This window comes from Heloderma suspectum, chromosome Z (genome assembly GCF_057233095.1).
Source record: "Heloderma suspectum isolate Gila_16-S chromosome Z, 16-S_ref, whole genome shotgun sequence".
NCBI classification, from domain to species: Eukaryota; Metazoa; Chordata; class Lepidosauria; order Squamata; family Helodermatidae; genus Heloderma; species Heloderma suspectum.
In genome coordinates this window covers 19,088,165-19,111,309 of record NC_139476.1, presented here as the reverse complement: position 1 = coordinate 19,111,309, position 23,145 = coordinate 19,088,165, and the positions used below count along the sequence as shown (strand labels likewise).

General features: G+C 51.9%; 2 protein-coding genes across 2 annotated transcripts; one reads left to right on the top strand and one right to left on the bottom strand.

Annotated features, from left to right (window-relative positions):
• Positions 1–11,152: 11,152 nt before the first annotated feature.
• LOC146333844 (extracellular calcium-sensing receptor-like) lies at positions 11,153–15,396 on the top strand. Its single transcript, XM_084825740.1, has 5 exons — positions 11,153–11,379; positions 11,839–12,094; positions 13,138–13,300; positions 13,403–13,971; positions 15,142–15,396. The coding sequence occupies exons 1-5, from the start codon at positions 11,153–11,155 to the stop codon at positions 15,394–15,396; spliced, it is 1,470 nt and encodes a 489-aa protein (XP_084681866.1).
• Positions 15,397–15,434: 38 nt separating this feature from the next.
• Positions 15,435–21,650, bottom strand: LOC146333843 (vomeronasal type-2 receptor 26-like). The gene is made up of 4 exons (XM_084825739.1): positions 21,530–21,650; positions 19,982–20,529; positions 16,279–16,451; positions 15,435–15,504 (listed from the first exon to the last, which is right to left on the bottom strand). The coding sequence occupies exons 1-4, from the start codon at positions 21,648–21,650 to the stop codon at positions 15,435–15,437; spliced, it is 912 nt and encodes a 303-aa protein (XP_084681865.1).
• Positions 21,651–23,145: the final 1,495 nt, after the last annotated feature.

Here is a 23,145-nt window from a genome sequence, read left to right as displayed (position 1 = left end):
CACAGAAGAGTGGGGTTGGAAGGGGCCTACAAGACCCTCAAGTCCACCCCCCCCCCTGCTCAATGCAGGAATCCAAATCAGAGCATCCCTGACAGATGGCTGTCCAGCTTCACAGAATCATAGAATAGTAGGGTTGGAAGGGGCCTACAAGGCCATCGAGTCCAACCCCCATGCGGGTCATGCTGGTGTCAAAGCCTGGAGGGTTGGTCTGCGGTGCATTCGGACCAACGGCCTCTCAAAATATTCTAGCCTAATTGTAGACAGAGAAGCTGGGGGGCAATTTCACCAAATTTCTCCTACGGGAGGAGAAATTCTCCGACAGTTGCTCACGGACAGGGCTCACTACTGGCAGGCTTCTTCCTTTATCCTAAGGGTTTTGAGTGAATTTTAAATTTTACATGCCTTTTGGTGGTCTTTTTGAGCTCCCCTGATCCCTGCGAGGTGGCCGAGGGGGCTGCGTGTGTTTTCTCTCTCTGTTACACATCTTTCCATGCTCTGCAGCCTCCCGGGCCACCTGCACTTCCGGAGCTGAAAAAGCCCCATGGGAGGAATTGCCTCCTGAGGTCTTCCTCATGGTGGCTTTAACTGAAGTGCAGGAAGCCGAGGAGGCAACAGGGTGCCACATATGGTACGATGGTGGACAAGGCACTCATGCCCACTCCTCGGCCACCCCATAAGTAAGGTAAGCACAAGAACCCCCAACCCAACCCATGAGTAATTCTCCAAAATTTCTTCTCCTTTGAATTGCTTTTGGAAATCATAGAATCATAGAACCCCAAACCCGACCCATGAGTAATTCTTCAAAATTTCTTCTCCTTTGAATTGCTTTTGGAAATCATAGAATCATAGAATAGTAGGGTTGGAAGGGGCCTACAAGGCCATCGGTTTCTTTTCTATCAAATTGAATGAGAAGGGTCAGAAAAACGTGGGATCATTTTTTGGCGCAGCAGTCATTCAAACACATAACTCCGATGTGCCTCCATTTGCCCTCCCCCCAATTTACTCTGATATCAACCTCTGGCGATCATAGAATCATAGAAGAGTAGGGTTGGGAGGCGCCTACAAGACCATCAAGTCCAACTCCCTGCTCAGTGCAGGCATCCAAGTCAGAGCATCCCTGACAGATGGCTGTCCAGCCTCATCTTGAAGGCCTTGAGAGATCCCACCACCTCCCTGAGGAACTGGTTCCATGGTCATATTGCTCTAACAGTCAGGACATTTTTCCTGACGTTCAGCTGGAATCTGGCTTCCTGTCACTTTAGCCCATTCTTCCGTGTCCTGCACTCTGGGATGATGGAGAAGAGATCCTGGCCTTCCTCTCTGGGACAACCTCCCTGAAGAGCGCTATCATATCTCCCCTCAGTCTTCTCTTCTCCAGGCTAAACATGCCCAGTTCTTTCAGTCTCTCCTCATAGGGCTTTGTTTCCAGTCCCCTGACCATCTTCTCTGCCCTCCTCTGAACCCTCTCCAGCTTGTCTGCATCCTTCTTCAAGTGTGGTGCCCAGAACTGGACACAGTACTCCAGATGAGACCTATCCAGTCCTGAGTAGAGGGGAACTAGTACTTCCCGGGATTTGGAAGTGATGCTTCTATGAATTCTATGATGCTTCTTCTTTTTCCGAGGTGCAGAACTTGGCATTGATCCCTATTCAATGTCATTCTGTTGTTTCCTGCCCAGCGCTCCAGTCTATCCAGAGCACTTTGAATTTTGTTTCTGTCTTCCAAGGTATTAGGTATCCCGGCCAATTTTGTGTCATTGGCAGATTTGATCAGCATTCCCTGATATAGGAGGGAGGACAGAGGAGCTGAGCATGGAGGACAGGTGGGCATGGAATGGCCATAGTTCAGTTGTGGAGCAGACATGTTGCACACAGAAAGTCCCGGGGTCCACCTGCAGCATTCCCAGCTAGGGTTGGGAAAGTCTCTCCTCTGAAACCCTGGAGAGCCACGGCCTGGCAGTGCAGACCAGGGCTAGGCAGGAAACGTGGCATCCATGAGCCTCTGTGTATGGTCCCTGCTGAGGTTCAAGAACCCCCATACTTTTTATTAATGTTTTAAATAGCAATTTTTCTTCGTGGCATCTGGGATCCTTCCCAAGCCAAATGAAGGCCTCTAGTTCCTGCCACCTTCTTTCCCTCCTCCCAAATAGGAATTGGAGATATTCCTAGGAAATTAAGATGGCGGGTAGCCACAGGCCATTGCTTTCATCTCCGGGGTGCCCCTTTTGTCACGGTGCCCAGGACAGTGACCCAAATGGCCAAATATACCTACTCCTGCCGAAGGCAATGCTGAGCTCCATGGACCAAGGGTCTCACACAGCAAGGGCAGCCTCCTTCGAAGCTTTTTAATTCCAGAGGGGGCCATTCAGTTAGTGTCACAGTTTCTTTAAGTTGAGGGACTTCTAGCTGTGGAGGTATTATGAATTCCTGTACTTCTCTACAATTAAGGATTTGTTTGGCGTGTTCTTCCCGTCTTTCTCTCATAATTTGGGCCTCCTATTCTTGGGACATCCTGTCAGCTCTGAACACTAATAGATCCCAGAATCTTGCAACTCCTTCCTCTCACATGCTTCTCAGTCTCCCCATAGCTGTATCCAAAATCTGGATATCCTGTTGTGCCTGACCTGTTTTGATTGCTGCCGCCTTGAACGTTGCAGGGCCAAACAAGATCACTTGTTGTATGTCTTTTTTTCAGGTGCCTATGGAAATCTACCCTCCCCCTCAGTCCCCATTTGGCTATGAGGATCCCCCCAGTTTGAGGAACAGGGTGGGGTGCTGGTGTGGGTCATGTTCCGGTGCCCAGAATGGAGCCCATCAGGCCAAGAAATGTTACGCAGAAAGGGCCTGCACTCACCCCAGCAGCCTTGCCGAGCTCCGCGGTCGACACTTCCGGAGAAATGCAGTCGCGATCACAACAATGCGCAGGCGTGCGCACACGCAGAAATGCACACGCCACACAGGGGAGCATGCGCGATTGCGAAAATGCGCGTTTTCACGCATGCAGATGGATGCGCGGTGTTGCGCTCGCCGTTGGGTCTTTTTTAGAAATCCCTCAACGAGGAATACCTGAGGGAACCTGTGGCGACCCCGGCGGCTCCTCATTAGCCCTCCTCCAGTCATCCGGCACCTCACCCATCCTCCATGATTTCGCACAGGTTATGGAGCCGGCTGTGATCCTGCATTTTAAGCAGAAGCAGAGAGCCCTGGTCAAGTTGCCAGAGTTTTGCCTGGTGCAGAAATGCTCAAAGACTCACCTTGTTGCTCCTGATGCAAATGGCTTCCACAGCTGCTCCTCTGGGGATTCAGTGAAGCCGTATCTCGTCTCGGATTCCGCTGGCTCTCGCTACCTGGGATCGCTGTTAGAGGGGCTGATACCCGCACCTAGAGTAGCGCATGCTTAACTATGGGAAATGGGGGGGGTTGTTGTTGTTCAGTCATTCAGTCGTGCCCAACTCTTCGTGACCCTGTGGACCACAGCACGCCAGGCCTTCCTGTCCTGCGCTCTCTCCCGGAGTGCACTCAAGTCCATATTCATTGCATCAGTGATGCTCTCCAGCCATCTCATCCTCTGCCGCCCCCTTCTCCGTTTGCCTTCAGTCTTTCCCAGAGAGTTTTCTCTTCGCAAAATGTGGGTTAGCTCCATATTTATGGGGTGGCAGTGCCAAATGGATAAGTACGCTATCGTGACAAAACGGGATAATTAGGTGGAGGGGAGAGGCAAGAGTATAACAGATCCCCCCTCCCCCAAAAAAGCTTGGGTACTTTTATTATTATTATTTTGGCGGGGGAACAAATTAATCGTATAAATGTCTACTCAGAAGTAAATCCCATTGAGTTTCATGTGACGTACTGCCAAGAAAGTGGGCATACGATTGTAGCTTAAGTCTCATTCTTCAACTTAACATATAATACATGTAATGTTGTTGTTCAGTGGTTCAGCCATGTCCGACTCTTCGTGACCCCGTGGACCACAGCACGCCAGGCCTTCCTGTCCTGCGCTCCCTCCCGGAGCGTGCTCAAGTCCATACTCATTGCATCGGTGAGGCTATCCAGCCATCTCATCCTTTGCCAATGCATGTGATACGTTGGGATTATTCTGACTTGTGTCTGATAAATAAAATAGCTCAATACTTCTAATGTTCCCTTTGCATTAGATGCACTCTTCCTCTCAATTGCCGGAAACACACTTGGAGCCTTTGCTTTTTTCGAGTCCTTCCCTCCTGCCCCAGCTTTTCCGTTTTGACTTTGCCAGGCCGTTTGGCCGCTAAACGGCAGTGGGAAAGCAGAAGCTGAAATGTGGCAACAGTTGCATCTCCTCTCTCGTAAGACTCGCGCCTTTAAATGTTGTTTTCGTAAAGAGGCTGTGGCGACAGAAACCGGCCGGCGAAACACAACATGACAACAGAGTTCCGAGTCACCGTCAACTATTTGGAAATGGAGGGCCGGAAATAACGCGCAGTTCGCACAGTCCTCGTGTGGTGGGTTGCAGGGAGCAGCGAACACGTTTTCCAGGAGCGCCATACCGTGCAAAAGGGTTGGTCCTTTGGGCTCAGAGAAGCTCTTGGGGGCCACATTCCTGTAGCGGATGGGACCAAAGGAGAAACATGTGTAGAATCATAGAATCATAGAAGAGTAGGGTTGGAAGGGGCCTGCAAGGCCATCAAGTCCAACCCCCTGCTCAGTGCAGGAATCCAAGTCAGAGCATCCCTGTATGTATGGATGTATATGTGTGTGTTGGGCGGGAGGGGGAGACCCCACCCTCACCCCCCAAACACCCACTCAGCCTTTGTAGCTTCGCGTTCTTCCTGCCGTCTACTCAGAGGCATTTCAACTTTTAAGGATGGGGAGAAAGGTGCACATCCGGGAAGCCACCAAACCATCCGTGGGTCAGAGGAAGGGGGCAGGGGCGATCTGGGGGACCCCGGATTGGGACCCCAGGTGGGCCGAATCGGGACCCAGGCATGAGGTTCCCCGCCCCTGTGCCGGAGCAGAGGAGCGAGGGGAAATGGGGAGCTCGCTCTGAACGAAGACACGTCCCCTGAGCGCGTGCAGCATTGCATTTGACGAGTCATTAAAGCACGGCACCATCGCGACCAGGGAAGCTAGCTGGAGCCTGCACTCCCTTCCCTGACGCGAAGAGCGCTTTCCTTGGGAAGGAGCGCCGTGTGCTTGCAGGACAGTAGCAACGATGCCGTGGGCACCTGCACCCACGTGGCGCCCGCCCTCCGCCTCCCGGCTTTGGAATCCCTTCACAACTCGGAAGAAAACGGGACTATGGTGAGCCCCAGCCAGGCTCACGCTGGCCCAGGCATTGGGGCTCTTTGTGCTGCCCTGGTCACCGGTCGCGCTCTGGATGGCCACTTTGGGACCCCAGAGCCGCTGGGCCCTGGGCCTTGGCCCTGCAGCCCCCCGTGTACATGCCTTCGAGGTGCGGACAGGAAACAGCGGGTTTTGGACTCAGTCTGAACATAGTTTGGCCGGAGGCAGACAGGAAGACTGCCAATCGGAACATGCTTCCCCCTCGTACTTCCCTATTCAGGATCACGGCCACGACTGCGGGCACTCAGCTGTCTTGCCCGACAAAGGCAGCACGACACAGCAAGCTGGGGGGGGGGACGTCGAGTCCAGCTGCGGGAACCTCCACCCGGTGGACCCACGCTTCCCCTGCCCCACCTCCTCCACGGTGGCCTGCCGAAGCCACTTGGGGGTGAGAGATGGAGAGCTCGCCGGAGTTCCGGCGGCACTCCTGGCCTTCTGCTCGCCCCTGCTGCCGGCCCGCCTGCGGGGACGTTGGGGCCTCTTCCAGAGCCGGACCGATGGGTGCTGCCTCCTTCCAGAGGCAGGGTTGGCTGCGTCTTTCCAGTGAGGGAGAGGAATCTCACTGAAAGCCAACTGCCTTTCGGGGGTCTTTCTGGTTTGGATGCCACGGGGACCCCCTTTCCCGCCCAAGCAGAAGTGCCGTATCTAAAGCGACTCCTTCCAAAGCAATTTGAAAGGACCGTGGCAAGCTCTGCAGGATGCATTCATTCCGGGAGGGGGGAGAGGCACTCTGAACAGCCCCCTGTCCATCAACCTGGTGAGCAAAGGGAGAAGAGGATGACAGCCTGCCTCTCTGAGATAAAAGGTCCACTGAAGTCAATGGAGGGGGAGGTTCCGAGGAAATGCATTGAAGGGGATGCGGGATCTTAAGGCTGGTACTCCTAGGCAAGTCTACTCAGACGCAAGCCCCACTGAATTCAACGGCCCTTCCTCCAAGGAAAGGAATGGGTCAGGCGTGTTTATGAAGCCACGCGTCCAATCCAATCTGCAAGCCAGCCCGGCCCAACTCCCTGGTTTCAATGTGGATCGTGATTGGAACTAACGCTGGGTTTGGAGCACGTTGAGGACTGGAGCAGGAAAGGCCAAGGTTTGTCCAGAAAGGCAAGACCTCCCTGTGCCCTGACCCCCCTCCAAAAAGGGGGGAGCCTTGCTGTGTCCAGTGGGATCTCAGAGAAGCATTGGGGATAGTTAATGAATTTTCAGCTCCAGCCTTCGCCCAGTAGGCTTAGTCAACTCTACTTACTTACTCAAGTCTACTGACTTAGTAGACTTACCGTGCGTAGACTTACTCAGAAGCAAGTCCTGCTGGTTTCAATGACAGTTACCCTCAGGGAAGTGTGGCTAAGACTGAAGGCAAGAATGCTATCAGTGGGCACTTCCCCTCCGGGCAGGCCACTTTTCCCTGCAGGCAACCTCACAGGAGACCTTCTGGAATACCCATGAGAGCAGCTAAAGTCCTTTTATGGAATTCCAGGGAGTTCCCCAACATGGAAGACATTTCGGCAAACCAGGATTTAAACGGGGGGGAAAGAACACCCACACCATTCACGACATCACTGGGGAGCGCGATCCTGCACACCCACACCCACGTTAAACTGGTGAAGAAGCCACTGCCTTGGGAAATAAAATCCTAAAAGCCAAGGAAATGGCAGACCAGTCCAGACCCATCCGAGCCCATCTGGGTTTCTCCAGCACCCCTCGCTCTCAGAAGCCTCGAGGCAGTGTTCGGATTCCTCAGTGGACTCCAAATGTGCTTTGCAGTGCTGGGATAGAAACTGAAAATGATGTGACGTGTATGTACGTGCCCCAGGGCTTCACAATGCTTAGAAGGATTTCGGGCTAGGGTGACGCTTCCCTAACGTCATTTCCGGAGGAGTCGCGTGAGCCCAAAACGTTATTTTTGCAGGAGTCGCTTGTCCCAAAGACCCAGGGTGGACAACTAACTAAGTACTAAATATTTGGTTTTTACAGTAAAGCATCTACGACGGGAAGACATAGAATGGGAAAGAAGCAGAGGAGCCCGATAACATCCGGAACCCTAACACCGCCTCTCTCACAAGGAGCAAACAGAGGCTGATCTCTCCAAAAAGTTAACACCAGTATCCCACCACCCATCTGACTTGGATTCCTGCATTGAGCAGGGGGTTGGACTCGATGGCCTTGGAGGCCCCTCCCAACCCTACTAGTCTGTGATTCTATGATTCTACGATTCTACCGCCCCTGTCCTCTACTACTGTCACTGACTGAAGTCTGCTGGGCCACATTCAGCCCTGGCCGAGGCCCTCTGCTCCCTTGTGGCCCACCGAGTGGTTCCCCCAAGTTGCAAGCCTCTCAGGGTGGACCGAAAGCCCTGTGACCTTTCTCGCAGGGAGGTGTAGGACCTCCCTCTCCGGCTGATGGCTACCACAGAGTCATAGAATAGAATCATGGAAAGTAGGGTTGGAAGGGGCCTATAAGGCCATCGAGTCCAACCGCCTGCTCAGTGCAGGGATCCAAGTCAGAGCATCCCTGTCCAGCCTCATCTTGAAGGCCTCCAGTGTGGGAGAGCCCACCACCTCCCTAGGTCATGGGTGCCATTGTCGTATTGCTCTAATAAAGGTAGTTTGTTGCTAACTAACTAATCCTATGAACCTGGTAGGACCAGGTTGGTCTCCCCCCGTGATGATGTTCTTCCCGGGAGGCTGAGGGTGCAGACTCCCCGAGGCCCTCAGTTCTCCAGCCAATGGGTGAGTCCCAGGGAACTGTCGGTTGCAGCTGACCTCACCCCACTTCATGATTCCAGGGTAAAGTGCCCTCACCCCACCCCTGGCTTGCCCTGGTGGGGGGCAAGGGCAGGACGAGGCTGAATGCCATTGGCCTTTGCTCGCGACGTCCCGTTGGGGCAGGGGCGAGCAAGCCGATTTTTAGGCCTCAACGCCCCCCTTTCCTCCTTCATTCCGGCTTTTCTAGCTCCCTCCCTGCCGCCCAACATGCAGTATGGGTTGTAGTAGTCGCCCTATTGGGGGCCGAGTAGGAATTTCAGTTCTTAGCCAGCTTGGCCGGGCTATGGGTTTTTTTGCCTACTTCACACTGCAAGTGGGAGCAGCATCGCTTAAAGAGCATCGTCTGATTTCTCCTTTTGCCCAGTCACATACCCGTACCGGGTACTTATCACAATTCGCAGATTGTAATGAGTTAATAAATGTGGCCCTGTTTTATCCCAAACCTGTTTGTGTCATCTCGTCGTTTCTCCCCCATTCGCCCACAATGCCATTTGGAGAAAGGCTCCATTAGGATCTATCCGACCCAGCCAGATCTCCCTTTATCAAAGCACTGTGAGGAAACGGGAAAATACAGCTCCATCTCCGGGTATTGCAAAGAGCTCCACCCCAAAAGCGTCCCTCCATAGTGGGAAAATGGACATCAACATGGTAAATGCAGGTCTATGTCAGCAAGTGTAACGTGATGCACATTGGGGTGGGGATGTGGGGGGCAAGCCCAACTTCACTTGCATGCTCATGACTGGCCAAGGCAGAGATCTTGGGCATGTGGTCGACAGTTTGATGACAAGGTCAGCCCAGAGTGCAGCTGCTACGGAAAAAGACACATCCCACGTTTCCCAAGGCATAAATAGGAAAGGGATTGACTTGGCTATGGGGATGGGAAAACACACACACTCAAGCCCCCCCCCCCGCCCCGATCCATGGCTTTCTGGTTCAAGTCAGGCCAATACTGTATAAGGACAGGAATTCCACATCTTCTCGGGACCATTTCTGAACCAGAAAAATCATGGCTCTCCCACTCGTGGCTGCAGCCAAGGTCCAAAAACAGGGATCCTTGGCAGGGATCCTCTTGATTTGGTTCCATTTCTGCAGAGCACATCCCCCAAACTGCCATCCAGCCGTAGAGTACATCTGCCTCCACAGACTGAACCAGAGAAGTCACAGATCTGCCACTTGTGGGCACAGCCATGGCATGAAAACGGGGAAAAATGGCTCCCCGCATTCCCCAGAACAAGACAGGTGCTGGCTAGAACTCTCTGCACACCCCAGTCCACGTTGGCCACTGGCCACTCCCGGGCAGGAAGGAGTATTCAGGACTTGCTCTTCCAGCTGCGCCTTGCTGGAGTAACACGGTCTCCTTCAGCTCACACATTTATTGACTTCTTCTCGTTTCAGCATCTGTGTCTGTCCTGTGATCCTTACTGCTCTTCTGCCTAACTCCTGCCTTGTTCTCTGCCCCTTTCTTCTCATTTGCCCTCAGACCCTGACGGCTTTTTGGGCCTGGCTCCCCATTCGTGCCCTTCCAGATGATGCCCCATGCCCCAGTCCTGACATCTGGCAAACCCAACACAGGCCCTGCACCCCTTTCATTGGTAAAGGGATCAAGAGGGCAGGTCAAAGGGAGCAAAGGATTCTGGGGATTCTGGAAAGGAGCATGTCATGGCAGGCAACGTGTCAACCCTGGTTGGCCCACAGATGGCTTGGACCGCATGTCCCATCGTTCCCAGAGAATACGTCTGGAGAGCAGCCGGTCGACATCACCAGGTGACCTTCCACAGTCTCACGTTCAAGGCGCAGTCCTAGCGCTCAGTGGGACCATCCAGGTGAGGAGGAGAAGACAAGGCTTGTGCCGACTTGTCTCCCGACTCCCTCGGGAGGGTGCGGCGCCGCTGAGAAGTGGATCCCTTGGCCTGAGAGCAGTGCATGGGGAAAAGGAGAAGGCCAGGGTGAGCTCATGCACCACGGCTGGCGTGACTTGCTGAGGGAGGAGGGTCTCTGGATCTTGAGTGGCATCACCTACCATACCGGGCCAACTTCGCCAGGCTGAGCAAGCCAAACGTCTCCCAGATCCCCTTCGAGGCCTTCTCCCTTCCAAGGTCCCCGGCCTGGGAGGACCTCCTGCAAATCGGTTGCTTGCTATCCCTTTGGCTGAGGGGATCCCTTCCTGGGGATGGGCCAAGATCCACACCAGCCCCCACCCCGTCACGCAAGCTGGGGCGAGCCTGGGGGCCACACCGTGGTCCACCAGGAAGGACCAGAAAGCAAATCAGACTGAGGTGGGAGGTGAATTTCTGCAGGCAAGAGACCTGCAGTGGCCATGACAGAGACATTCCTTGCTTCCAGATCAGCTGGATGAGGCCATGATTCTACCAAGACACAGTGTAACCCCATGGCCTGGCTGAGGAAGAGCCCAGAGAGGGTCTCCATCGTAGTTTTTATGGAGACTGCGTCCATGAACCCCCCACAACCGAGGAAAACACAACTCTCGGGGCAGAACAAGGAGCGGAGCAGCATGGTGGCAGTGTGGGCAACGCAATCATGCAGACTCATGCACGGGATACAACTCTGCCACCACAGTTCCTCCCTTTCCCCAGCCATCTGTCTGGGGAAAGAACTTCGCACGTGCCTGGGCTCCATCTTGGATTACGATGCTCAATTTTACCCAGACCGAAGGGCCGAACCTGATGACTAACGTGAACTCCACCTGCCGCACAGAGAGCCAAAGAGGGATGCAAACATGTTTTTCACCGTTCGAGGTGCAAAGGGAGCCCAGCGCTGCGGGGCCCTGCTTCTTCCTCTCCCCTGGTGTTACCAGGGTAATGACAGTAATTCTGCAGGAAGCCCCCATGGATTTCCATCCAGCACGTCAACAACAGAGAACTCCAGGCCAACACTTGCTTCACATGAATACGCCCTGAGCCCTTCCATGGGGGCCTGGGTTGAAGTCGGACCGCTCAGCATCTGCTCATTGCTTGCCAAGACCTCATTCCCCTGCTGGAGCCTGTCTAGCCGGCTCTCCTTCAGGTTCTGCTTGGACGCTGGCCTGGGAGGAAAAGCCTCTTCCTACCGAGGATGGTTCAGCTGCTGCTGCTGCTGCTGCTGTTTTGGAACCGGACTCAGGCCACGCAGGCGATGCTGAGGACCACCTGCCTCTTGGCCAGGCCTTATGAAGTGCGAGAAGACTATTACCAGCCAGGAGACTTCATCGTTGGTGGGAATCTACCGCTTGGCGTGGTTTATCCTAGTGTCACAGGGGAAGTATTGATTCTAGGGCCATCGCAGATGGTCGATCATCCACTGTGAGTTTCTAAAAAATGAATCTGGGGCAGATGTCTGCCTGCTTCTCTTTCAGGAGCCTCAAACCTGCTTTGCAGAGTCCTCTTCGGAGTAAGCTGGGCTGGGGACCTGGGGAGACTTTGCCAATACAGATCCACATCTTTGCAAACCTGGAGAACAACTGACTTGCCTCTCGAGGCCGTTTGGTGTAAGGGGGGCAGGCAGAGCTAGGCAATAATCTGTTCCATGTGAAGGATCTGGCAGTAACAAAGACGTGTGTGTGTGTGTGTGTGTGTGTGTGTGTGTGTGTCTGTGAGAGAGAGAGAGAGAGAGAGAGAGAGAGAGAGATTGTGAATTCTTGGGTTTTGGCCTGAAGCACTGGCCTTTATTCAGCGATGGTGGAACGAGGACGACTTTATCTCCTTCTGCTCTCAGAAGTGTCATTGGGATCCCACCGACACTCATTGTCCCTCTCACTGCAGGCCAGTAGACACTAACAACCTGCAGTACCTTGCCCTGGCATTTGCCATCAAGGAGCTCAACGAGAACCCAGCTCTCCTACCTAATGTGACCCTCGGCTTCCGCATCTATGACCACAGCAACAATGGGAGATGGATCTACGTGAACACCCTGACCCTGCTCTCCACACGGGGCCAAGCTGTCCCGAATTATAAATGCAACAGACGGGATAAACTGCTCTCTGTCATTGGGGGTCTCGAATCCACATCCTCACGGCAGGTGGCGTCTCTAATGGGCATCTTCAAGATCCCTCAGGTAAGCGGGTTCTGCAGAACTCAGGAACGCAGAGATGCAAAACCCGGTCTCTGACAACAGTCTCTTGCCCATGCAGTGGGTGTGTGGCGCCGCTGTGTTTCCTGGCAGGAGGAGGTGACCTTCCAACTTCGGTCCACCTGCCATATAGTACCCTTGGCGGAAGCCATTCATCTTAGGTCACTGTGACATGGCTAATCCCAGCCAGCACTGGGATTTCTTTAGAACAATACGATTTGGATTGGGAGAGACAAAGAGTGTGGTGACCCCTTAAAGACTCGGAAATGAACAAGGTTTCCAAACCTCTGTGTTGCTCTGGCTGCCAAGACCAACTCGGCACACACAGACCGCCCACACACACACCATCAAAAACCGGTGAGTGTTTTAGGTATGGGGACACATTTCGAAACACAATACAACTATTTTCAGCCATGTGCCCTAGGCTGTTAGCAGAAGGGTTTTGGAGTGGGGGCACGTTGGAGGTGTCTGATTCAGCCTCACAAACTTTGTGTCCTGTGTTGTATTCTGTGTCTCCCCAACCATTTCATGAACAAGGTTTCCAGGTCACTTTGTTGCTCTGGGTGCAACTGACCCACGCAGCTGCCATGTGTTGATATACTTGAGTTGTGCCTCCTGAGATAATTCTGAGGGATTTGGGAGGTGCTCAAAAGTCCCCAAGTTGCTTGTGAAGGATCTTTATTTTTGCCATACTCACGAAGGCCCATTCATTGCAATGGTAAGAAGTGTGTTGGCAGCCCTGACATTTGGATGAAAACCACACCCGGGGGAGTCTTAGAGGGATCGCAGAGCTCCAGCTTACCTTGAGTAGTCCATTTTTGAAATGACCATCTTCCTCCAAGGTAACACTTCAGGCCTCTGATGTAGGCCTTAGTCCATGCAAGCTTACACTGTTAGAAAGGGCTAGTCCTCGAAATGCCACAAACCTCTTCATTCTTCTTGCTGCTATGGACTAACACAGCCCCCCACCCCCCGGAAATTCCTTCCTACAGCTCACGTTTGGCATCTTTGAACCTGTCCAGAGGGAGAAAACGGTCTTTCCTTCCTTCTTTCGCATTGATCCCAATGAAGTGCCTCAATTTGAGGGCATCGTCAGGCTGCTCCTGCATTTCCATTGGAACTGGATTGGGCTGTTTGCTCCCAAGGATGACCGTGGTGAACATTTCATCCAGACACTGACACCAATGCTCAAACAGAATGACATCTGTGTGGCCTTCATCCATACGATCCAAGCAGCGTTTGTTCCTCTTCTATCAGAACTGATATATTCTGATGCTTGGGATGAGCTGCAAGTGATGATTCTCTTCGGGGAATCTAACACCATTGAAAATGTTGGATGGGCAATGGGAGAAAATGAATATTTTACCAAGACCTCATTTAGGAAGGTTTGGATCTTCACACCACATTTGGAAATTGCTGGAAGAGCATCCCTCTTGGCCCATGTTGATCTGACACCTTTCCATGGTGCTTTGCACTTCATGGTCCACAGAAGGAATGTGCCAGCATTCAAACATTTATTCTGGGATATAGATCCACTCCGACCACAAGGAGACGTCTTTCTCCATAAATGGTGGGAATATGAATTTGCCTGTCGGTTCCTGAAACCAGGCCAACCTTTCAACTGGGGACACAAGAGGTGTACAGGGGAAGAGAAATGGGAGGACCTGCCAGGCCCCATGTTTGATATGAGCATGACCGGTCGCAGCTACAGTATCTACAATGCCGTCTATTCCGTGGCACACGCGTTGCATGCCATGGCTTCACCTGAATCTCAACATGCATGGATGGGGGATGGCAGGAGGCTTCTAAACATCCAGGCATGGCAGGTAACATCCTCCTTCAGAACTGGTTCTCTCACTTAAAGTGCCTGGTTGAATTTTCACCATTCAGGACTGGAAGTGGTTTTACCATCAGGTACTGGAAGCAAATGGTGAGTCTGGGAGATGCTGTATTAGTTCACACTAATGTTCCTAAGGAAAAGATTCCCCATAGATATCCTTGCAGGGACACCATTTCCCTGGAGCGAGATTAGGAAGAGAGTAAACAGTAGCAGAGACTTTTTGTACTTCTGTACTAAGAAGGTGTGTAGGTATTTGGGAACGAGGAGGGAGGATTCAAGCAAGCCCCCATGACACACAGCGCTGGTCTCTAAAGCAGTACTGATCCCGCTCCCAAACTTTGCAGTATCAGACAGCAGGATTCCCCCCCCCACGCTCCTTTTTCCCAGCCAGCAGCTGAAACTCAGACGTTGTTGTCTTTGCTCATAAGAGTCCTGCTCCTTCTCGTGCCCACACAGAGATAGTAGGATGTGTTGAAGCAAGCAGACACAAGCCAAAAAGTTCCAAGGGCTATAGGAGAATTTAATTTCCACTTACAAAACATGAAAAAATGCCCTGATTACCAGCCCAAACGGGAGTGTGAGCAGGAGAACGTGCTCTCCCAAAACATTCACAGCTTCTCGAACTGGTGCTCACTTTCGAAAATACATGCTTTTGGAAGAGACAATAGTTTGCAATTGCACAACTTTGCAAATGCACCATTTCACCCTTTAGTCTATGGAGGACATTTGTGCAACTTTAGAAATGTATGCAAATGCGAGATTCATTCCTTTTTTTTTTGCACAAGTTTCCCGTTCATGCAAAATCAAAGGCGAGCGCAAACCAAGGAGAGGAAAATATTGGGCTTGTGCGGGTGAATTCCCACATCACTTGTTCCCCCATCCCTACACTGCACATGTATATTTTTACAGTTAGTGGCCTAGAAAGGGTGCGTTGCAGCAAGAAGGAGCCAAGCAACCCCCCAAAAACACTGGGTAAGCAGCTTCTCACGGCCAGTGCCCAATGAAGAAGCATCTTACGCATTAAACCAAACAACAGAATACAGAACCAAGCAATCCCCAACCTGAATGGCAGGCACAGTACGTGAGAAGACTTCAGACCCCCCTCACAGTCCCAAGAACCAGTCACCCCATTTTCTAAGCACCTCTTACATTTCAGATTCTTGGCTCTTTGAAGGCCGTCCGCTTTAACAACAGCGCTGGAGATGAAGTCTATTTCACCGATAATTCTGAGATGTCCTCTACTTATGATATTGTGAACTGGGTTTTCCTTCCAAATCACACTTTTGCCCCTGCGAAAGTGGGATGGCTGCATCCAGACGCTCCCCCAGGACAAGACTTCACCATTAACTCTGACGCAATCATCTGGCCTGCAGAGGTGGAGTTGAACCTTCTGGGGTCATGGGAGAAGTAAGGGATGTTGCAGTCTGTCCTTTGAGAACAGAAGTCTTTCTAGATGAGACCAACATCTTTTGGAGTCCAGGGTGCAGGGTGCCGGTATCGCCCAATGGCCAAACACAATCTTTGGAGGCAGGAAGTTCCAGCTTTAGTCCCCACGTCTGCATGTAGGCTGGAGAAAGGCCTCTGTCTAAAACCCTGGAGAGCTGCTGGAATTCATGCAGACTATGCCAGACTAGGTGGACCAAGTGTCTGACTCGCTAGGAAGCAGCTTCCAACTTAGATGGGTGTGTGTATGCATGCATGCATACATGCATACATCTCTCTCTCTCTCTCTCTCTCTGTGAATATATATAATCAGCCTTGAATACGACAGTTCTAAGTCACTTCAACCCTCCTCAATTGGTGAAATATCCGTCATGTAATGGGAACTTGAGTCATTCTCAGTCTAGCTTGGTGCAATTTCTGTCATCTGGATATCCTGAATTATTTGTCTTCTGCCTTTTAGGAGCCCCCCTTTGCGAGGTGTGTGCAGAGGTGCCGTCCAGGACACTGGAAAAAAGATCCAGAGGAGAAGCCGGTTTGTTGCTACAGATGTGATCGTTGCCCAGAAGGTTGGATTTCTAACTGGACAGGTAGCTCAAAGTCTGGGAGCCATATAGATGTGCCGGATGTACTGGGGAAAGAGTGGAGCTGGGAGAAGAGCGTAACATATAAAAGGAGTCTTCCATTTCCCCAGGAATGGATTTTTTTTGGTTAATTCCATTCCAGGTTGCATATTTCTGTGGTTTCCTTGTTTGCAAAGTATTCACAATTTCCTGAAAAAAATCTTCTGTTTCTATTTCTACTAACGCTCGCAAAAACAGTATCTGGCACTTCCTCATTCCCACCGGCTCACCTTTCCAGGGGTACGTTGTTAAAGACCCTGTTTCCATCCTCAGTGTTTTTGGCATCAGGCCTGAAGCTGTTTGGGCGGCACACTGATCCGGGCAGATGGCTGGTCATCCTTTTAACACCTGGAGCTCGTAACCCCGGTGTCAGACAGATAGCCCCTTTTTCTATCGCCAGGCGCTGCAGGTGACAGATTGTGGCTCAGCTGTTAGTTCCCAGATTTTCATTTCTGCTTACACAATTTGGGTTTTCCTTCATTGCACACTATTGAGCATGAGTGATATAAGGGAGTTTCATATGAAAAGAAGGCATTTTGCACCTTTTCTGACTCGGTTCTTATAAAATATGTTGCCAAAGCTTACAGAGAGGGCAAGGAAAGGGAGTTTCTGCCCTTTAGGGTACAATAAACTTCCGAAAGGAGAATTCAATCGACTCCCTTGTGGGCTGATCTGGCACCAGCATCTGTGTCATGTTCACGGTGCTTCACTCCTCGTTATTCATTGCAGATGCAGTTCACTGTACTCCATGCCCAGAAGATCAACTCCCTAATGAGAACCAAGATCAGTGTATCCCCAGAACTATGCACTTCCTTTCGTATCAAGAGACACTCAGATTCATTTTAGCAACTCTTGCTGCTTTCCTCGCTCTGATCACTGTCCTAGTGCTGGCAACGTTCATGAAACATCACGACACACCGATCGTCAAAGCAAACAACCGAGACCTCACCTATGTCCTCATCTCCCTCCTGCTCTGCTTCCTCTGCTCCTTCTTGTTCATCGGTCAACCCACAAACATCACTTGTCTTCTCCGACAAGCAGCTTTCGGCATAATTTTCTCTTTGGCCGTTTCTTCCATGTTGGCCAAAACTGTCACCGTGGTTCTGGCCTTCATGGCCACCAAGCCAGGAAATTTGGCCAGAAAACTCTTGGGGAGACAATTGACCAGTTCCATTGTCCTGTTCTGTCCCCTTGTGCAAGGTGTGATCTGTGCTGTGTGGCTGGCAACCTCTCCCCCGTTCCCAAACCTGGACTTCCATTCCCTGGCTGGAGAGATCATCGTGGAATGTCAGGAAGGCTCGGTCACCATGTTTATCAGTGTCTTGGCTTACATGGGTTTCCTGGCTCTCATCAGCTTCACAGTGGCTTTCCTCGCAAGGAAATTGCCGGACAGCTTTAATGAAGCCCAGTTGATCACCTTCAGCATGCTTGTGTTTTGCAGCGTGTGGGTCTCCTTCGTGCCAACTTACCTGAGCACCAAGGGGAAGTCCATGGTGGCCGTGGAGATCTTCTCCATCTTGGCCTCTGCGGCTGGTCTCCTGGGTTGCATCTTTCTCCCCAAATGCTACATTATTCTCCTGAGGCCCCATCTCAATTCCAAGGATCATCTAATAAGAAGAAAGATTCTGTGATTTTTACTACTGTAGAGAAGTCACGGTGAATTCATTGTCCAGTCCCTCCGTCACATTTCCCCATGCTATGTATCCTTACAGGAGCCATTGTACTTTATTTTATTTAAAAATACATCTATCCAATCAAGTCCATTATTTCTGTACATGGTTTATTTCCTGGTCATATATTTGTTTGTTTGTTTGTTTGTTTGATTCAAGTCTGGTGTAGTGGTTAGAGCATTGGACTGGAACCTGGGAGATGTGGGTTCCAGTCCCCACTCGGCCATGAAGCTCCCTGGGTGGCTTTGGGCCACTCACTGACTCTGCGCCTAACCTACCTCACACGGTTGTTGTGAAAATGAAATGGAGGAGGAGATAGATTCCCATGGAAGCTGCCTTGGGTTACCTGCAAGAGGAAAAAGTGCATGATATAAATGTAAGAATAACAAATGTAATAGTAGTAGTAGGGATGGGCGAAAGTCTCTTACCTGTCCTCGAAGCTTGCTTCGCGGTGGGGGGGAGGCACTTCGCTTCTCCCCCCGAAGTTCAGGAGAGGGGGGGGAGGCGCCCTGCCTCGCCCGGCCAAAATTCAGGCCGGGGGGGAGGCGCCCCATCCCTCGACAGTGAAATTCAGGCCGGGTAGAAGCGCCCCATCTTCCCAGCCATGAAAAAAAAGTAAAAACACACACACACACACCCTTGATAGGCTACGTAACAATTTACGTAGCCTATCATGGCTAGATTTCCAAAGTCAGCCATGATAGGCTACGTAAATTGTCACGTAGCCTATCAAGGGTGACTTTGAAAAAAAAAAGCGCTTACGCAAATGGCCGCGGCCCATGGGCTGACGCCATTTGCGTACGTGCTTTTTTCCCCTTTTTTTTCAAAGTCACCCGTGATAGGCTACATGACGATTTACGTAGCCTATCACGGCTGACTTTGGAAATCTAGCCATGATAGGCTACGTAAATTGTTACATAGCCTATCACGGGGGTGTTTGGTTTTTTTTTTACTTTACTTTTTTTTGGGGGGAATGGCGGTGGCGGTAGCCGGGTGGGAGACCGGCCGCCGCCCCCGCCCCCGATGAAATGCCGCCGGACCGCCGCCCAGACCCGCCGCCGAGAGGGACATTTGGCCACGAATTTCCCCACCAATTTCGGGGGGCCGAATGCATTGGCACTCGGCCCCCCAAAGTTTTGGGGAGAAATTCTCAGCCATCCCTAAGTATTAGTAGTAGGAATAGTAGTAGGAATACTGACAGTAATAATCCAAATATCTCGGACTAGGACTAAGCAGCAAGGTGGCCAAGCTTGCTGATTGTACCAAATTATTTAGTATAATAAGTTAATTTTTGTGAACCACCCAGAGAGCTTCGGCTATTGGGCGGTATAGAAATGAAATAAATAAATAAATAAATAAATACATTTATTTATTTATTTATTTATTTATTTATAAGGGGCAGGATTGCAGCTTGAGATCAATAGGCATATGGTCAAGGAACACCTAATAACTTTGAATGAGTTCAAATCTCCAGGGCCAGATGAACTGCATCCTAGAGTCATAAAGGAACTGGCAGAAGAACTCTCAGAACCGCTGTCTATTCTCTTTGAGAAATCATGGAGGACCGGGGAAGTGCCAGATGACTGGAGGAGGGCTAACGTTGTCCCTATCTTCAAAAAGGGTAAAAAGGGGGAACCTGGGAACTACAGACCAGTCAGTTTGACATCAATCCCAGAGAAAATTCTGGAGCAGATGATAAAGGAATCCATCTGGAAGCACCTTGACAACAAGGAAGCTAGGACTAGGAAGCTAGTCGTTCACTACTAAAATAGAGAGCCTGAAGCCTGGAATCCTGGAGGGATACTTGACTGTGAAGGGGGGGATGAAGGAACGTGGCCATAACAACCTCCTGATGACTTTCAGTACATATGTGAGAGCAGTCTGCAAGGTGTCTCTGACTGGATTTTTAGAACTGCCTAGCCAAAATAATGGCACGAGGCAAAACAGAAACATACTGGAAGCACAATTTTGTCCGTTTGTTTTAAAGGAAACTAACAGGATCTCATTAGCACCTGTACTGATAAATAGGATTGATTGGGAAATGAACGAGCAGGGAATGTTCTGGAGGATACAATTCACAGATTATGTCTTCCTTATGAGATGAGCTCAGCAACTGAGATTGGGCCTCAGGGGGATAATGTAACATTAGGGGAGAAAGATGCATCCGACGAGACCAGCCCCAGAGGCCAAGATGGAGAAGACCTCCACGGCCACCCTGGACTACCCCTTGCTGCTCTGGTAGGTAGGCACAAAGGAGACCCACCAGCATGCCGAAGGTGACAAACGTGGCTTCGTTGAAGCTGTCAGGCAACTTCCTCGCTAGGAAAGCCACCGTGAAGCTAACAAGGGCCAGCAAACCCATGTAGCCCAAGGCAGTGTAAAGCATGGTGACTGAGCCTTCATGACATTCCACTACGATCTCGCCGGGCAGAGAACGGAAGTCCAAGTTTGGGAATGGGGGAGGGGTCAGCAACCAGACAGCACAGATCACAGCTTGGATGAGGGGACAGGCCAGGACAATGGAGGTTGTCAGTTGTCTCCCCAAGAGTTTTCTGGCCATGTTTCCTGGCTTGGTGGCCATGAAGGCCAGAACCATGGTGACCGTTTTGGCCAGAACAGATGAAATGGCATGAGAGGAGGTGATGCCAAAGGCAGCTTGTCTGAGAAGACAGGTGGCCTTCATTGATTGGCCGATGAACAGGAAGGAGCAGAGGAAGCAGAGCAGCAGGGAGAAGAGGAGGACGTAGGTGAGGTCTCGATAGTTGGCTTTGACGATTGGTGTGTCATGGTGTTGAATGATGGTTGCCAGCACTAGAGACGTGGCAAGAGAGAGGAGAAGTGCTAGAGAAACTAGCATGGAACTGAATGTCTCCTGATGGGAAAGGAAGTGGATCTTTTGTGGGATACACTGATCTTGGTTCCTGTTTGGATGTTGATCTTCCGGACATGAGGCACAGCCATCTGCATCTGGAATGAAAATAGCTCCTGAAGCATCTCAAAGATGAGACCGATTTTATGACCGTGGTAGCCGGTTAATGCCACAGTGAATGAAGAATGTATCCCGAAATATCCTTTCCTCCGGAATGTGGACTATCCCCTCAGAAAAGGCCCTGGGAGAAAGGCTGGGGAACAGGTTACAAAAGGGATGATCTCAAAAAGTGATCCGTTTCTGTAACAGTTGCTACAGTCTGAAATGTGGCCCAGATTTGACTGCCAGCACAGAGCGCAAAGAAAGAGAGGCAGTTGGCCATCCTGCCATTGGCTGTACATCCCAGAGTACCGCTGCCCTTCCATTCCCCCCTTTTTCAGCTTCAGCCACCTATTTCTTAAGAAGACAGCCTGAAAAAGCGCAGGAGGCTTTAAAAACAAAGGATCGTGACAGCCCCCTGTGCCAGCCCCATCTTCAATAGCCTGCAAAGGGGGAAAAGACCAAATTCTGTAACTAGAGAATGAGCCTATATCTCCGGCCCCCTCTGAAAGAGCAAATAAAGAAATGAATCCTGGGCATGTTCTTCAGATTAGGAGCAACGCCCCACCCCACAGGGCGTGCCTCAGTCCAGAGGCGAAGGGACAGGCGACAGAAGACATTGCAGGGGAAAGGGGGAATTCAATGGGAACGGGGGACCATGTTCCGATTGTTCCCCTGAACGCTGGCCTGATCAGGGTTCTGCGCCTTTCATCAAAACTGCCCCCAAAGCTTTGGGGCCGGATACCCAAACAACTGAGGTTGGCAGTAGGGTTGTGCGAACTCAGCTGAGTCCGCCCTGCGAGCCAATCGCCAGAACCTGGCCCACTGCTGGACCCGAATCACGCTGGGATGCGACCCGGCTGGTGCTTTGCGGGGCCCTGCGAGTGCTCTCGCCGCCAGCGCCGCCGCAAGCAACGGTGTCCCTCTCTGCCGTGCACCGGCAGGAAGGGGTGCAGTCGCTCATGGCGGTGATGGGAGAGGGCCTCTGTGTCTCTCTCTGCTCAGCACCGGCAGGGAGGGACGCAGTCACTCTCGGCGGCAGGATGGGAAGGCTTCCCATCCTGCCTTCGCCGCTCGGGCAAGGAACGGGCCGCTGCGCCCCTCCGACTCCACATGCGCCGAGTCGGGCCAGAGCGGGAAGTCGCGGGCTGGTGTCCAGGGGCCAAACTGGCAGGAACCCGCGGAGCTCGAGCCCCTGAATGGACGCTCACAACATCCCTAGTTGGACTCATGGGGTCCGCTCCAGTTATACACCTTGGACCAGACACATTGAAGGATGGCCAATTCTGGGCCAAACCCATGAGCCCTATCCATGCTGACTGTGCTCCAGCTGGCGCAACGGGGACCCAGCGCTCCCCAAAGTGACTGGAATGAGAGGAAAGACTCCCTTTGAGAGAGGGAGCAGGTCAGCCGAGCTCGCGGGAGGGAACTCCGTTCTGGGAAAGGGCATTCTGGCTCATCTCTGGAGTTGCTCTAGTGTGCCTTGCTGGTGGAACATAATCCATGGAATCCTAGAATAGTAGGGTTGGAAGGGGCCTATAGGACCATCGAGTCCAACCCCCTGCTCAATGCAGGACTCCAAGTCAGAGCATCCCTGACAGGTGGCTGTCCTGCCTCGACTTGGGTGGGAGAGCCCACCACCTCCCCAGGTCCTGGGTTCCACTGTCGTATTGCTCTAAGAGTCAGGACGTTCTTGCTGATGTCCAGCCGGAATCTGGCTTCCTGTAGCTGGAGCCAAGATTCCGTGTCTGGCATTCTGGGATGATGGAGAAGAGATCCTGGCCTTCCTCTCTGTGACAGCCTTTCAATGAGCAGAGATGTGTGAGCAAATGCAAGAGAAGTATTGCCTAGGCGAATACGGACGAAAAGCTGACACATACAGGGCCGGGAGTCCTTGCACAAAGGTCTTAATGTCTTGCCGAGAGAGTTGTCCTCTGGCCGCGACGCACTGTCTAGGGGGCCATAGGATTTTGCGGTTTCTGGGCTCCGAGGTCGGGGCCAAGACGCATGCTCCCCACCCCCTCCCCGAGCCCCCATAGCCAGCGTGGTTCTCCCTCTGCCAGCTGTGTCCTCACGCTCGGAAACGGAGCACGGCGACAGGGTAAGGGAGCCAATCCCTGGAGTGGGGAGGGGACCACGGAAGCCGCGCGGCACAGCTTTGTCTGAACCATGTGGCCTCCCTCGCTCCCCCTCCCCGAAGCAGTGGCTAGACCGCTGAAATTGGGCATCTAGCCAGAAATGCAGGGCGGCTGGAGCATGGAGGCAAGGGCCACCCCTGTGCTCCAGCCGCCCTGCACGGGCTGCTCGGCAAGGTCCGATTTTGGAGGCTGATGCCTCTCCATATAGGATTGTGCCCTGGACTCATTGACGATGATGATGGCTATAAGAAGAATAAGAACATGGAACGTTTCTTCAGAAAAGGGTATTCCTTGCAAGCCGGTCAAGCTGCGAACATCCAC